General features: G+C 46.2%; 1 gene segment (V, D, J or C); it reads right to left on the bottom strand.

Annotated features, from left to right (window-relative positions):
- Positions 1-2487: 2487 nt before the first annotated feature.
- Positions 2488-13524, bottom strand: LOC132818624 (immunoglobulin kappa constant-like). The segment is given in 3 exon segments: positions 2488-3247; positions 13139-13270; positions 13457-13524. Coding segments are annotated over 3 exon segments (510 nt in total).
- Positions 13525-13671: the final 147 nt, after the last annotated feature.

Genomic DNA, 13671 nt, shown 5'->3' with positions numbered 1-13671 from the left:
CTGAAAGCTTGAACTTCCAAAGAAACCTGTTGGACTATAACCTGGTGTTGTGTGATTTTTAACCTTGGCCACCTCAATGAGCTGCCATCTCAGACTGAGTTGTTTTTCTTCCGAAATTTGACAACATTAAAGCCTAATCTTCAATCCCCATCACAAAGCCCGTTCTCTACCCATAACTCAGAGACAAATACCTCAGAGACACCGAGAGGCAGCACACACTCCCACTCATTGAGATACAAAGTTAAAAATCACACAACACCAGATTGTAGTCCAACAGGTTTAATTGGAAGCACACTCGCTTTCGGAGCGCCGCTCCTTCATCAGGTGGTTGTGGAGGACATTCCTTTGATGAAGGAGCGGCGCTCCGAAAGTTAGTGAGCTTCCAATTAAACCTGTTGGACTATAAACTGGTGTTGTGTGATTTTTAACTTTGTACACCCCAGTCCAACACCAACATCTCCAAATCATTGCACTGCCTACAGCCAGTGCAGAATAACACACACACACACACACACACACTCAGAGAGTTAGGCAGCACTGAGTAACACACACACTCAAGACAGTCAGGCAGCACTGAGTAACATGCTCACACTCCATGCTCCCTGTAGGTGTCTCTCTGAATAACACACCCACACTCAGAGTGACACCTACAGGCAGCATTATGTAGTACACTCACACTCAGAGGGACACGCAGCCTGCAGTGTCAGTGATTGGCCTAAGATCACTTCAGGTACAACACAGCATACAGCAAAGAGTGCAGAGTGCAATCCCAGCACCTGAGCCTGGACCACAGTGTGAAGAGGGAATGCCGAAGATTGTAATTATTGAGTCCTAACAGCTTTCTGTTTCTAGGTAAAAACAAGGACTGCAGATGCTGGAAACCAGAGTCTAGATCAGAGTAGTGCTGGAAAAGCACAGCAGGCCAGGCAGCATCCGTGGAGAAAGAAAATCAATGTTTCTGGCAACGTTTCATCAGGAATAGAAGCAGGGTGCCTGCAGAGTGGAGAGATAAATGAGAGGGGGTTGGGGAGAAAGTAGCATAGAGTACAATAGGTGAATGGGGGTGGGGATGGAGATGATAGGTCAGAGAAGAGGATGGAGTGGATAGGTGGAAAGGAAAATAAGCAGATAGAACAGGTCATGAGGATGGTGCTGAGGATGGAAGGTTGGAGCTGGGGTGAGGTGGGTGAAGGAGAAATGAGGAAGCTGGTGAAATCCACATTGATGCCATGGGATTGAAGTGTTCCGAGGCGGAAGATGAGGCGTTCTTCCTCCAGGCATCGGGTGGTGAGGGAGCGGCGGTGGAGGAGGCCTAGGACCTGCATGTCCTTGGCAGAGTGGGAGGTGGAGGTGAAATGTTGGGCCACAGGGCAGTGGGGTTGATTGGTGTGGTTGTCCCGGAGATGTTCCCTAATGCACTCTGCAAGGAGGCATCCAGTCTCCCCAATGTAGAGGAGACCGCATCGGGTGCAACAGATACAATAAATGATATTGGTATATGTGCTGGTAAAAAGTTGATGGATATGGAAGGCTCTTTTGGGGCCTTAGATGGAGGTGAGGGAGGAGGTGTGGGCAGAGGTTTTGCAATTCCTGTGATGGCAGGGTAGGGTGTCAGGAAGGGAGGGTGGGTTGTTGGGGGACATGGACCTGACCAGGTCGTCGTGGAGAGAACGGTCTTTGCGGAAAGCAGGAATGGGTGGGAGGGAAATATATCCCTGGTGGTGGAGTCCATTTGCAGGTGGCGGAAATGTCATTGGATGATATGGTTTATGTGAAGATTGGTAGGGTAGAAGGTGAGCACCAGGGGGATTCTGTCCTTGTTACGGTTGGAAGGGTAGGGTTTGAGGGTAGAGGGGTGTGATGTGGACGAGATGCGTTGGAGGGCATCTTTGACCACGTGGGAAGGGAAATTTCCATCTCTCAAGAAGGAGGCCATCTAGTGTTTTCTGTGGTGGAATAGGTCCTCCTGGGAGCAGATATGGCAGAGGCGGAGGAATTGGGAATACGGGATGGCATTTTTGCAAGAGGTAGGTTGGGAAGAGGTGGAATCCTCGGTGTCGGTAGGTTTTTAAAAAATGTCAGTGTCAAGTTGGTCATCATTAATGGAGATGAAGTGGTCCAGGAAGGGGAGGGAGGTGTCAGCGATGGTCCAGGTGGTCATTAATGGAAATCTGTTTGGAATCTTGTAACCTCCAAAGATTGCAGATCAAAGGGATCATTTGAAAGTGATTGATGATTGGCTGTCAGTATCCTCTACAATGGATGTGTCATTGATTGACAGGCCAATTAGCCAATTGTGACAATGCTATGCTGAAATGCAGCCAATCAGCTGAATGGAGTGGTCAATCTCCAAAGCACACAGACACAGAAACTGAATCTTCTTCATCTTTATTCCATTTTCCAGATTGACATTGACAGAAAACAGACTGAAATTAACAGCCCAGACAGAGGAAGCTGCACAAATTCACAGCCACAATGGAGCTTGAGGAAAACACTTGTGGAGATTTTCTCAATAACATGAGAATCCTGTCCCTTCAAACAGTGATAAAACCTTAAATTGGAACTGGCGGCTGAGCAGGAAGGAGATCTGGTTTACTGAAGCAGAGACTTCTGAGTTTCACATTGTTTTGTACAGCTGACAGTCTTCAGGAACTTCAAGAGATTTTACTTGGCATCATAAGTCAACTCTGTCCCCATCAAACACTCCCAGAACAGGGACAGCATGGGGTTTGACATAGCAAAAAGCTCTATCTACAGTGTCCCAATGAACTGCCATAACCCCTGAACCTCAGAAATGTCTCTAACCGGTCCTGAGAAGGAAGAGAGGTGAAATTCAGTTCTGACAATGACCTTGGTCCTGCCAGCTCAGCCCTATTTTATTTAAAGTTGTGTCTCCTCTCTGGACTATCTCCAACACACTACACACATTCTGATCTCCTGATGCTCTTGCTGAGGGGAGAGGGGAGGGTCACATGGGTGAGGGCACAGGAGAAGCGAGCATCCGACTCCCAGTCAGACCCAGAGAGGGTCAGCAGGCTGCTGACGCTGTAGGTGCTGTCCGAAGCTCGCAGGTAGTTGCTGGTCTGAACCCCGTCCGAAATGACTGCACCGTCCTTCTTCCACTGCACCTCCAGCTCATCGGGATAGAAGTGATTGGCAAGGCACACCAGGGTGGCAGTGCCCTTGGCATTGACCTGCTCCGGGGAGGGGGGCAGCAGGGTCAGCTTGGGCTGTGAGTTCTCACGGACTGAAAGACAAGAGAAACAATTTTAATCCCTGCCATTTGAAGGGATTTCAACTCTCAGAATATTCATTGATAAAATGTTTGAACATTTGAAGCCAATACCTAACAAACTCCAGAAAAGAACAGACATTGTTTAAATTGCTTCTTGGGATGTGAGTGTCACTGATAGGATCAGCATTTATTGCCCATCCCTAATCACCCAGAGGGCAGTTTAGAGTCAACCACATTGCTGTGGGTCTGGAGTCACATGGTAAGGATGGCAGTTTCCTTCCCTAAAGGACATCAGGGAATCAGATGGCTTTTTCCTGACAATCAACAATTGTTTCATGGTCATCATTAGACACTTAATTGCAGATTGTTTTATTGAATTCACATTCCACCATCTGCTGTGGCAGGATTCTAACCCTGGCCCCCAGAACATTAATCTGGATCTCTGGATGAACAGCTCAGCGATAGTACCATGAAATCATCACCTCCTTTATCTGATTTTTAGTTGCGAATGAAAGCAAGAAGTTTGTTTCTGAACAGGGTGATTAGAAAAAGCATAACTGAAAGACTCCCAGTTCATCCCAAAAAAGATTAATTCCTTGAAAGTGGAGTTGCAGGTAGGTAGGGGGTTGACAAAGTCATTTGGCATTAGATTAGATTAGACTAGACTTACAGTGTGGAAACAGGCCCTTCGGCCCAACAAGTCCACAACGACCCGCCGAAGCACAACCCACCCATACCCCTACATTTACCCCTTACCTAACACTACGGGCAATTTAGCATGGCCAATTCACCTAACCCGCACATCTTTGGACTGTGGGAGGAAACCGGAGGAAACCCACACAGACACGGGGAGAACGTGCAAACTCCACACAGTCTGTCGTCTGAGTCAGGAATTGAACCCGGGTCTCAGGCGCTGTGAGGCAGCAGTGCTAACCACTGTGCCACCGTGCTTTCCTTTATTGGGCAATGCATTGCGTATTGGAGTTGGGAGCTGTTGCAGCTGTATAGGACATCAGTTTGGCCCCTTTTGGAATACTGTGTGGAATTCTGGCGTCCCTGCTGTAGGAAAAATGTTGGGAACATTAAAATGGTTCAGAAAAGATTTCCAAGGATGTTGCCAAGTTGGAGGATTTGTGCGATCAGGAGAGGCTGAATAGGCTGAGGCTATTTTCCCTGGATCACTGGAAGCTGAGGGATGACCATATCGAGGTTTCTAACATCATGAGGGGCATTGATCAAGTGAAACAAGAAGATATTTTGGTCAGAGTGAAGGAGTCCAGAACTAGAGGGCATAGGTGGAAAGTATCAGGGGAACGATTTAAATGGGAACTAAGGCATAACTTATTCCTGCCAAGGGTGGTACATTTCTGGAATGAGCTGCCAGAGGAAGTGGTGGAGGCTGGTATGTTAACATTTAAAAGGCATTTGGATGTGTATATGAATAGGAAGGGTATAGAAGGATATGGGCCAAATGCTGACAAATGAGACTAGATTAATTTAGGTTATCTGGTCTGCATGGATGAGTTGGACAGAAGGGTCTGTTTCTGTGCTGTACATCTCTCTGACACTATGACTCTATGTCTCTGTGGCTGGCATGGATGAGTCAGATCGAAGAGTTTGTTTCTAATTGTGACTCTAATTGTGTTTCAGTCAAGCCCTCAGCACCTCAGGCTCTCCCAAAACATTTACATTTTGTTTGAAAACCAGTCATTGTTGCAATTTCAGGAAAGGGGCAGCCAATTTCTACACAGCAAGATCCCACTGGAAGCAATGAGATCAAAGAGCATTCTTCATGATTTTGGATAAATATTGTCCTGAACTCAACCCAAAGAGAAAGTAATTTGGTTCAGTTGGATGGAAAATGAGAAAATGGAAGGGAAAGGAGAAGGTCAGATTGCCGGTTAGTGATGGGATTGATTGTTACCAGAAAATAAAAGGAAGGGATGGAATTTTTCAATATCAAAGGGATCATAAAAGTGCAGGGAAATCAGTAATAGATCAAACTTACAGACTTTGTGTCTAAATGCACGAAGCAGTCCGAGTAAGGTAGAAAAATTATGTCATAAATCGAGGTAAATTGAGTTTCCAAGGAATTTAAACTAGTTAAAGTGGAGGAGGGCTCAGGAGAGATTATTCTATTTTCTAGAAGATGTAAAAGGACAGAGAGCGTGGAAAGGATCAGGTATCGAACGTAAAGCACAGCAGATAAGACGACAATGATGGGAAGGAGGGCAGTCAATGCAGGACTGAGGGTGTTGTACTTAAGTGCACACAGTATACACAATGAGCTTATAGTGCAGATTGAAACTAGCAGGTACGATGTTGTGGGTATCACAGAGACATGGCTGTAAGGGGATCCGGGCTGGGAACGAAATATCCAAGGATGCATGTCCTATCAAAAGGATAGGCAGATGGACGGAGGGGCAAGTGTTGCCTTGTTAGTAAGAAATGAAATTAAATCAATGGCAAGAAGTGATATAGAGTCAGAAGGTGTAGAATCTGTGTGGGTAGAGCTGAGGAACCGCAAGAAATAAAGAATCTGATGCAAGTTATGTTTAGGTCTCCAAACAGTAATCAGGGTGTGGGGAAGGAAATCAATCAGGAAACAGAAAAGGGTAAAAACAATGACTGCAGATGCTGGAAACCAGATTCTAGATTAGAGTGGTGCTGGAAAAGCACAGCAGTTCAGGTAGCATCCGAGGAGCAGTAAAAATCAACATTTCGGGCAAAAGCCCTTCATCAGGAATAGAGGCAGACAGCCTGAAGGGTGGAGAGAAAAATGAGAGGAGAGTGGAGGTGGGGAGAAAGTAGCATAAAGTACAATAGGGAGTGGAGGATGGAGTGGATAGGTGGAAAAGAAGATAGGCAGGTAGGACAAGTTATGGAGACAGTGCTGAGCTGGAAGTTTGGAACTGGAGACAGAAAAGCCAAATACAAAATGTTATGGCAGACTTCAATGTTTAGATGGACTGGGTAGCGCATCTCAACAAAAGGGTTTCATGGAGTGTCTATGAAATGGTTTTTGAAACAGCTTGTGGTTGATCACGGGCGGCACGGTGGCACAGTGGTTAGCACTGCTGCCTCACAGCGCCTGTAGACCCGGGTTCAATTCCCGACTCAGGCGACTGACTGTGTGGAGTTTGCAACAGTCCAAAGATGTGCGGGTCAGGTGAATTGGCCAAGCTAAATTGCCCGTAGTGTTAGGTAAGGGGTAATATGTAGGGGTATGGGTGGGTTGCGCTTCGGCGGGTCGGTATGGACTTGTTGGGCCGAAGGGCCTGTTTCCACACTGTAAGTCTAATCTAATCTAATCATTTAGAACAGGCAGTTTTGGATTCAGTGATGTGTAATGAGGCAAACTTGGTTAGTGAGCTGAAAATGAAAGTATCCCTCCGGATAAGTGACCATAATATGATAGAATTCCCCCTGTAGTTTGAGAGGGAGAAGCTGTAATCAGGTGGAACAGTATTTCAATTGAGGAAAGGTAAGTACAAAGACATGAGGAAGGAGCTCGCCAGAGTTGGTTGTAAGGGGAGCCGAGCAGGTAAGGTGGTAGGGCAGCAAATGGCAGAGTTTCTGGGCGTAATTCAGGAGGCAGAGTAGGAATTCCTCCTGAAAAAGAAGGAACAGACTAAGGGGAGGACAAGGCAACCATGGCTGATGAGGGAGGTCAAGGACAGCATAAAAACAAAAGGAAAAGGCATACAATGTGGTGGAAAATAGTGGGAAGCCAGAGGATTAGGAAGTCTTTAAAAACCTATAGAGGACAACTAAAAAAAAACACATTCAGGGGACAGAAGGTGAAATGTGGGGGGAAAGCGAGCCAGTAATATAAAAGAAGATTGCAAGAGTTTCACAAGATTTATAAAAATGAAGAGGGAGGCAGAAATAGACATTGGAAAAACAATAATAGAAAATGAAGAAAAAGTCGAGGAATTGAATCCATACATTACATCAGTCTGCACAATGGAAAACAACACCAGCAGTGTCCCAGTACTTCAAGACTGTCAGGGGGCAGAGGTGAGTGCTGTGGCCAACACTGAGGAGGAGGTACTGGGGAAGCTGAAAGGTCTGAGTGTGGATAACTCACCCAGACTGGATGAATTACACCCGTGTGTTCTGAAGGAGATCACTGAGGAGATTGTGGGGACATTGGTGATGATCTTTCAGGAAACAATGGAGTCAGGGTATGGAGGTATTTTCTAAATAAGGAAAGCCTTTAGAGATCTAAAGCACAAACCTCATTCAGGTTTCTCTTAAGGTTAACAGGCAGGTCCAGTTTGTGCTTGGGAAAGCAAGTGGAATGTTTGCATTCATTTCAATAGACCCAGAATACAAGGGCAGAGATGTACTACTTAAGCTGTGTAAGGCTCTGGTCAGACTGAATTTGGAATATTTGGGACCCATATTCTAAGAAACAATGTGCTGGCATTGGAGGGATTTACAAGAATGATCCTGGGGATGAAGGGTTTGTCATATGAGGAGTGGTTGAGGACTTTGGGTCTGTATTCGCTGGAGTTTAGAAGGATGAGGAGGGATCTTATTGAAATTTGCAGAATACTGATAGGCCTGGATAGAGTGGATGTGGAGAAGATGTTTCCAAAAACAGGAGAGACTAGATAACCAAGGCACAGCCTCAGAATGAAGGGCCGACCCTTTCGAGCTGAGATGTGGAGGAATTTCTTCAGCCAGAGGGTGGGGAATCTGTGGAACTCATTGTTACAGAGGACAGGGGGGCAAGTCACAGAATGTATTTAAGACAGCGATAGATAGGTTCATGATTGAGAAGGGGATGGAAAGTTCCTGTGGATCAGGCAGGAGAATGGGGGTGAGAAGCATATCTGCCAAGATCAAATGGCAGAGCAGATTCCATGGGCTGAATGGCTGATTTCTGCTCCTGTTTCTTAAAATCTTCTGGAGAGTTTCCCCAAAATTCTGGAACACTGAACCCACTGGACTGTTTGCCCTGCTGGAGCTGTTTGTTATCAGAACTCTGCAAAGAGATAATCCAAGAATGGAGAGGGTGTGCATCCATGTGGGAACTTCAAAATGTTTCGCAGCTCCTGGAATACCAAGAGAACAGGAAGTGTGGTCAGTGATAGCAGTTGGAGCTCCGGGTTTCGGAGCTTGAGCAGCAGCTGGTGTCAGTGCAGAGCGTCCATGAGGCTGAGAGCTCCATGGAGAGAATGTTTCTAGATGTGGTCACTCCGCAGCTTCAGAGTGTGCAGGGAGAGAGGGAATGGGGGAGCAGCAGCTAGTACAGGAATCCCCTGAGTGCATCCCATTGTCCATCCAGGATTCAGTTCATAATCCTGATGAGAATGATGGTTCATCTGGGGAGTGCATCCACAGCCAAGTCCCTGGCACCAGGGGGGGCTCAGTTGCAGGGGGGAGGTGGGGGTGGGGGGCACAAAGAAGATGGGAAGAGCGATAGTGAGAAGAGATTCAAGGGCAATCGATAGGTGTTTGTGCAGCTGCAGATGGGATTCCAGGATAGTGTGTTGTCTCCCTGGTGCCAGAGTCAAGGATGAACTGACCGTTTGCAGAGCACCCTGAGGGGAGACGAGGAACAGGCAGCAGTAGTGGTCCACATTGGTCCTAGTGACAGAAGGAGAAAAGTGGTCTTGCAGTCAGAAGTTCGGTAGCTTCGGAGGGAATTAGCAGCAGGAACTCAAACGTAGGAATCTTCGGATTACTCCCAGTGCCCTATGCAAGTGAGAATAGAATCAGGAGGTGAACACAGGTGACAGCAGGGCTGGAAAGTGGATCCATGAGGGAGGGCATTAGATTCTTGTGAGGTGGTTTACTCATGCTGTTAGAGAGGGTTAAATTAACTTGGCAGGACTGTGGGAGCCAGGAGGGAATATCAGAGAGGAACACCAAGGTCCACAGAATCCTCAGAACAGTCAATAAGTCACCTCCTAGTGGGAAGGATGTGGAGGAATACAAATGCAAGGAGTTTACATAGACCTTCAAATGTGATAGAGTTGTTATAAATGGGCGGGAGGTCTTTAGTTTCTGAATATAGTTTGGGGTAGCAGTAGTGTAATGGGCAGAGAGGGACCAGAGTTGCGAGAGTGTGTTCAGGTGAATTTTCAGGAGGCATCGGTGGCTCAGTGGTGGTTGAGCGGGGCAGCACACTGTCTGTGTGGAGTTTGCACATTCTCCCTATGTCTGCGTGAGTTTCCTCCGGGTGCTCTGGTTTCCTTCCACAGTCCAAAGATGTGCAGGTCAGGTGAATTGGCTGTGCTAAATTGTCCATAGTGTTAGATGCATTACAGAGAGCGAAATGGGTCTGGGTGGGTTACTCTTCGGAGGATCGGTGTGGACTTGTTGGGCCGAAGGGCCCGTTTTCACACTATAGAGAATTTAATCTAATCATTGGCTGTGAAAAAGGTCTAATCATACAATGGAATCTTGACCAACTAGGCCAGTGGGCTGAGGAATGACAGATGGAGTTTAATTCAGATAAAGGTGAGTGCTGTATTTTGGTAAGACACAAGAGATGAGTGAGATCCCAAACAAATGCTGGGGAATTTGGAAAAATAGTGATGTCTTGAAAAGAGACCACACACAAATGAGGAGACGCAAAAGATCTTAAAGCACATAAAGGTAGATAAACCCTAGGACCTGATCATGTGTATCCCAGAACATTGTGGGAAACTAGGGAAGAGATTGCTGGGCCCCTTACTGAGATATGTGTATCACTGACAACCATGGGTAAGGTGCTGGAGAACCAGAGAGGTTGGCTAATGTTATGCCATTATTTGAGAAAGACTGTAAGGAAAAGCCAGGGAACTATAGACCAGTGAGCCTGATGTCAGTGCTGGGTAAGATGTTGGAGTGGATTCTGTGGGATAGGATTTACATTCTTTGGATAATCAATGTGGTTTTTTTGCATAGGAAATCATATCTCCTGAATTTGATTGAGGAGGTGACAAAGAAGATTGATGAAGACAGAACAGTAGACATTGTCTATATGGGCTTTAGCAAAGTGTTTGACAAGGTTCCACATGATAGACTGGTTAGTAAGGTTAGACCACATGGGATCCGGGGGAGTGAGCCATTGGGATAAAAAAATTGGATTGAATATAGGAGACAGAGAGTGGTGTTTAAAAGGCTGCTTTTCAGACTGGAGATCTGTGAATAGATGTGTGCAACAAGCATTGGTGCTGGGTTCACTGCTTTTGTCATTTAAAGAAATGATTTGGAGGTGAATATAGGAGTTACAGTAAGTTTGTGGATGACATCAAAATTGGCAGGACAGTGGATAGTGAAGAAATTCATCTCAGGGTACAGCGGGACCTTGATCAGATGGGGCAATGGGCAGAGGTGTAGCAAATGGAGTTCAATTTAGGTAAATGCGAGATGTTGCATTTTGGAAAGGCAAACCAGGGCAGGAGTTATACAGTTAATGGGAGGGCCCTGTGGAGCGTTGCTGGACAAAGAGACCTCGGGGAGAAGATGCAGGTGCATTATTCCTTAAAAGTGGGGTCACAGGTAGACAGGTTGATAAAGAAGGTGTTGGGTACACTTGCCTTTATTGATCACTGCATTGAGTACAGGAGTTGGGACATCATGTTGCAGCTGTACAGGAGATTGGTGAGGCCACTTTGGGAATAATGTGAAAAATTCTGATCATGCTGCGACAAGAAGGATGCTGTTAAACTTAAAAAGCTGCAGAAAATATTGACAAAGACATGACCAGGAATTGGAGGGTTTGAGCGACAGGGAAAGGCTGAGGAAACTGGGCCTATTTTTCCTGCAGCATCTAAGGCTGAGGAGTGGCATTATAAATGTTTGTAAATTCATGTGGGGCATGGACAGAGTGTATATCCAAGGTCTTTTCCTTGGGAAAGGGATTCCAAAACAAGAGGGTATAGGCTTAAGGTGAGAGGCAAAAGATTCAAAAGGGACCTGAGGGGTAACTTGTCACACAGAGGGTGGTATGTGTATGGATCGAGCTGCCAGAGAAAGTGTTGGAGGTGGATACAATTACAGCATTTAAAACACATTGGGATGGGTATACGGATAGGAAGGTTTTCGAGGGATGTAAACCAAATGCTGGTTAATAGGATGAGGTCAGTTTAGGATATCTGGTTATCATGGACAAGTTGGACTGAAAGGTCTGTTTCCATGCTGTATGACTCCATGACTATGAGAGGCTGGAAAAGCTGAGACTTTTTACTCTGACGTGTAAGAGTATGAGGAGTGACCTGATAGAGGTTTATAAGAGCATGAGGGTCATAGATAATGTCAATAATTCAGGAAGGAGTGACATTTTGTAGAAATGGCAAAAAATATTCCCAAAGATTATTCCAGGGATGAGGAACATCAGTTATACAGATTGATTGGAGAATTGGGGACTGCCTTCTTTGGAGAAGGCTGAGAGATTTGTTTGAGGAATTAAAACCAGGAGGGGCCTGGAGAGAGTAAATAGGGAGAGAATGTGCCCAGTTGAGAAAGGATTGAGACCGAGAGACCACAGATTGAAAGTAATTGGGAAAAGTAACAAAAGTGAAATAGGGAACAACATGTTCAGCCAGTGAGTGGTTAAGGTGTGGAATGCACTGCCTGAGAGTGTGGTGGAAGCAGCTTCAATTAAAACATTCCGAAGGGAACGAGATTATTATTTGAAAAGGAACAATGTGCAGGGTGACAGGGAGATAGCAGGAGAATGACACTCAGTGAATTGCTCATTCAGAGAGCCAGTACAAACAGGATGAGTTGAATGGCCTCCTTGTGCACTGTAACGATTCTGTGATTGTGTGATTGAGCAGAGTTAAAGCTGGGGGAGGTGGGAGCTCGGTGTCTCACTGTGCTGCTGCTGCTGCTGCTGAGGTCAGTGAGATCAGAGACTGGGACAGGGAGCCAGAGCTCACATCAAACTCTGCCCATGTCCGTCACACTGAGACTGGCAGGAGGCTACTCACTGATTTCACTCCATGCTGCAGGAATGGGACCACAGACTGCAAATGGACAGAACTCCTTCACACAGTGAGTAAAACTTACTGATTTATATCTTGCTGCTTAAAGGGACAATGGAACTAAAGAAATACAGATGGGCACTCTGCTAGACACAGTGCTCCTCAATCAACCATTTCATTCACTGCAGCTCCCCACTAACACCTTCAACAATTCATTATTTGTGTTTTAAAAAGTTGTTTCAGTACTGAAAGGGTTAATAACAGAGGATGGAGGTTTACTTACTCAGTCTGAGCTTGGTTCCTTTACCAAACGTAAGCCACAGTGAGAGCTCCCAGTGCAGAGGCTGTACAAAAACCTCTGCTCTCTGCTTCCCCCCCATCACTCTCAACCTCTCCCTGTCTCAGTCTCGTTCACTCTCACCCTCTTTCTGGACCTCTCTTTCTCTCCCTCATTCATGTGTCTATCTGTCTCTGTCTCTCTGTATCCAGCTGGGCTTGGGAGTTTTGTGAAATTTATTTTTCAATGTTAAATCTTGCAGTTGCTCTTCACGTGTGGTCATGGAGTGTGAGAGGGAAACTTGAAGCCTTCAGTGAGCGGTGGACACCACAGGGACTGGAGTGTGTAGTGGACAGTGACAATCCCAGTATGGGGTAATTTGTTCAGTTTCATTTGCATCTAGCTGTGGATGTGCCAGTTCAGGTGGTGGGACTGTGTGTCTATTATTATACATTTATATAACTGTGTACGTGTCAGTACAGGAGGTGGTGCTGTGTGTATTGAGGTTTTTGTATGGCTCTGTATCACTGTGTAGAGGGTAGCTGTCATCCTGCATACAGTAATAGTCAGCGACATCCTCATTCTGAACATTGCTGATTGTCAGGGTGTAACTGGTCCCTGATCCACTGCCAGTGAATCGATCGGAGACTCCTGTGAATCGATCTGTTGCATCATAGATCAGGAGAGAGGGTTTCTGACCTTCTCGCTGTTGGTACCAGGAAAGCTCATCGTTAATGTCTTGACTGGATTTACAGGTGATGGTTGCAGTCTGGCCCAGTCCCACTGACAGTACCGGGGGAGACTGGGTCATGATGATGTCCCCACTGATACCTGAGGGGTCAGAGAGAAACACAGTGAAGTCAGAACTGTCACAGAAAGAGCCGGTCAAATGAGAGATTGTTGGAGACACTGAGCATTCCTCTGGTTTCAACATTTTCCCTTCAATCACAAATCAGTGGAACTGGAGTGAAATAGAGAGCAGCTAAAGATTCAAGGTGGAAGTAGAGAGAGTTGTACCTGCGATACAGAATGCCAGGGGCCAGATCAGCTGGATGTGTGAAATCATGGTGTGTGCTCCTGTCCCTGTGCCTGGTTCCTGATAAACTCTCCCTTCACTGGGCTCTGCTTTATAAAGCTGCAGCCTGTGAGAGTCTGACTGGGTGTTCCTCAGTATGTAAATGGCATCAGGCAGAGAGAGCCACGTCAGCCCCTCACACTTCCTCTTCTCTCTC

This window comes from Hemiscyllium ocellatum, chromosome 9 (genome assembly GCF_020745735.1).
Source record: "Hemiscyllium ocellatum isolate sHemOce1 chromosome 9, sHemOce1.pat.X.cur, whole genome shotgun sequence".
In the NCBI taxonomy this organism is placed as follows: domain Eukaryota; kingdom Metazoa; phylum Chordata; class Chondrichthyes; order Orectolobiformes; family Hemiscylliidae; genus Hemiscyllium; species Hemiscyllium ocellatum.
The sequence above is the reverse complement of the archived record's forward strand: the minus strand, read 5'-3'. Positions and strand labels throughout refer to the sequence as shown.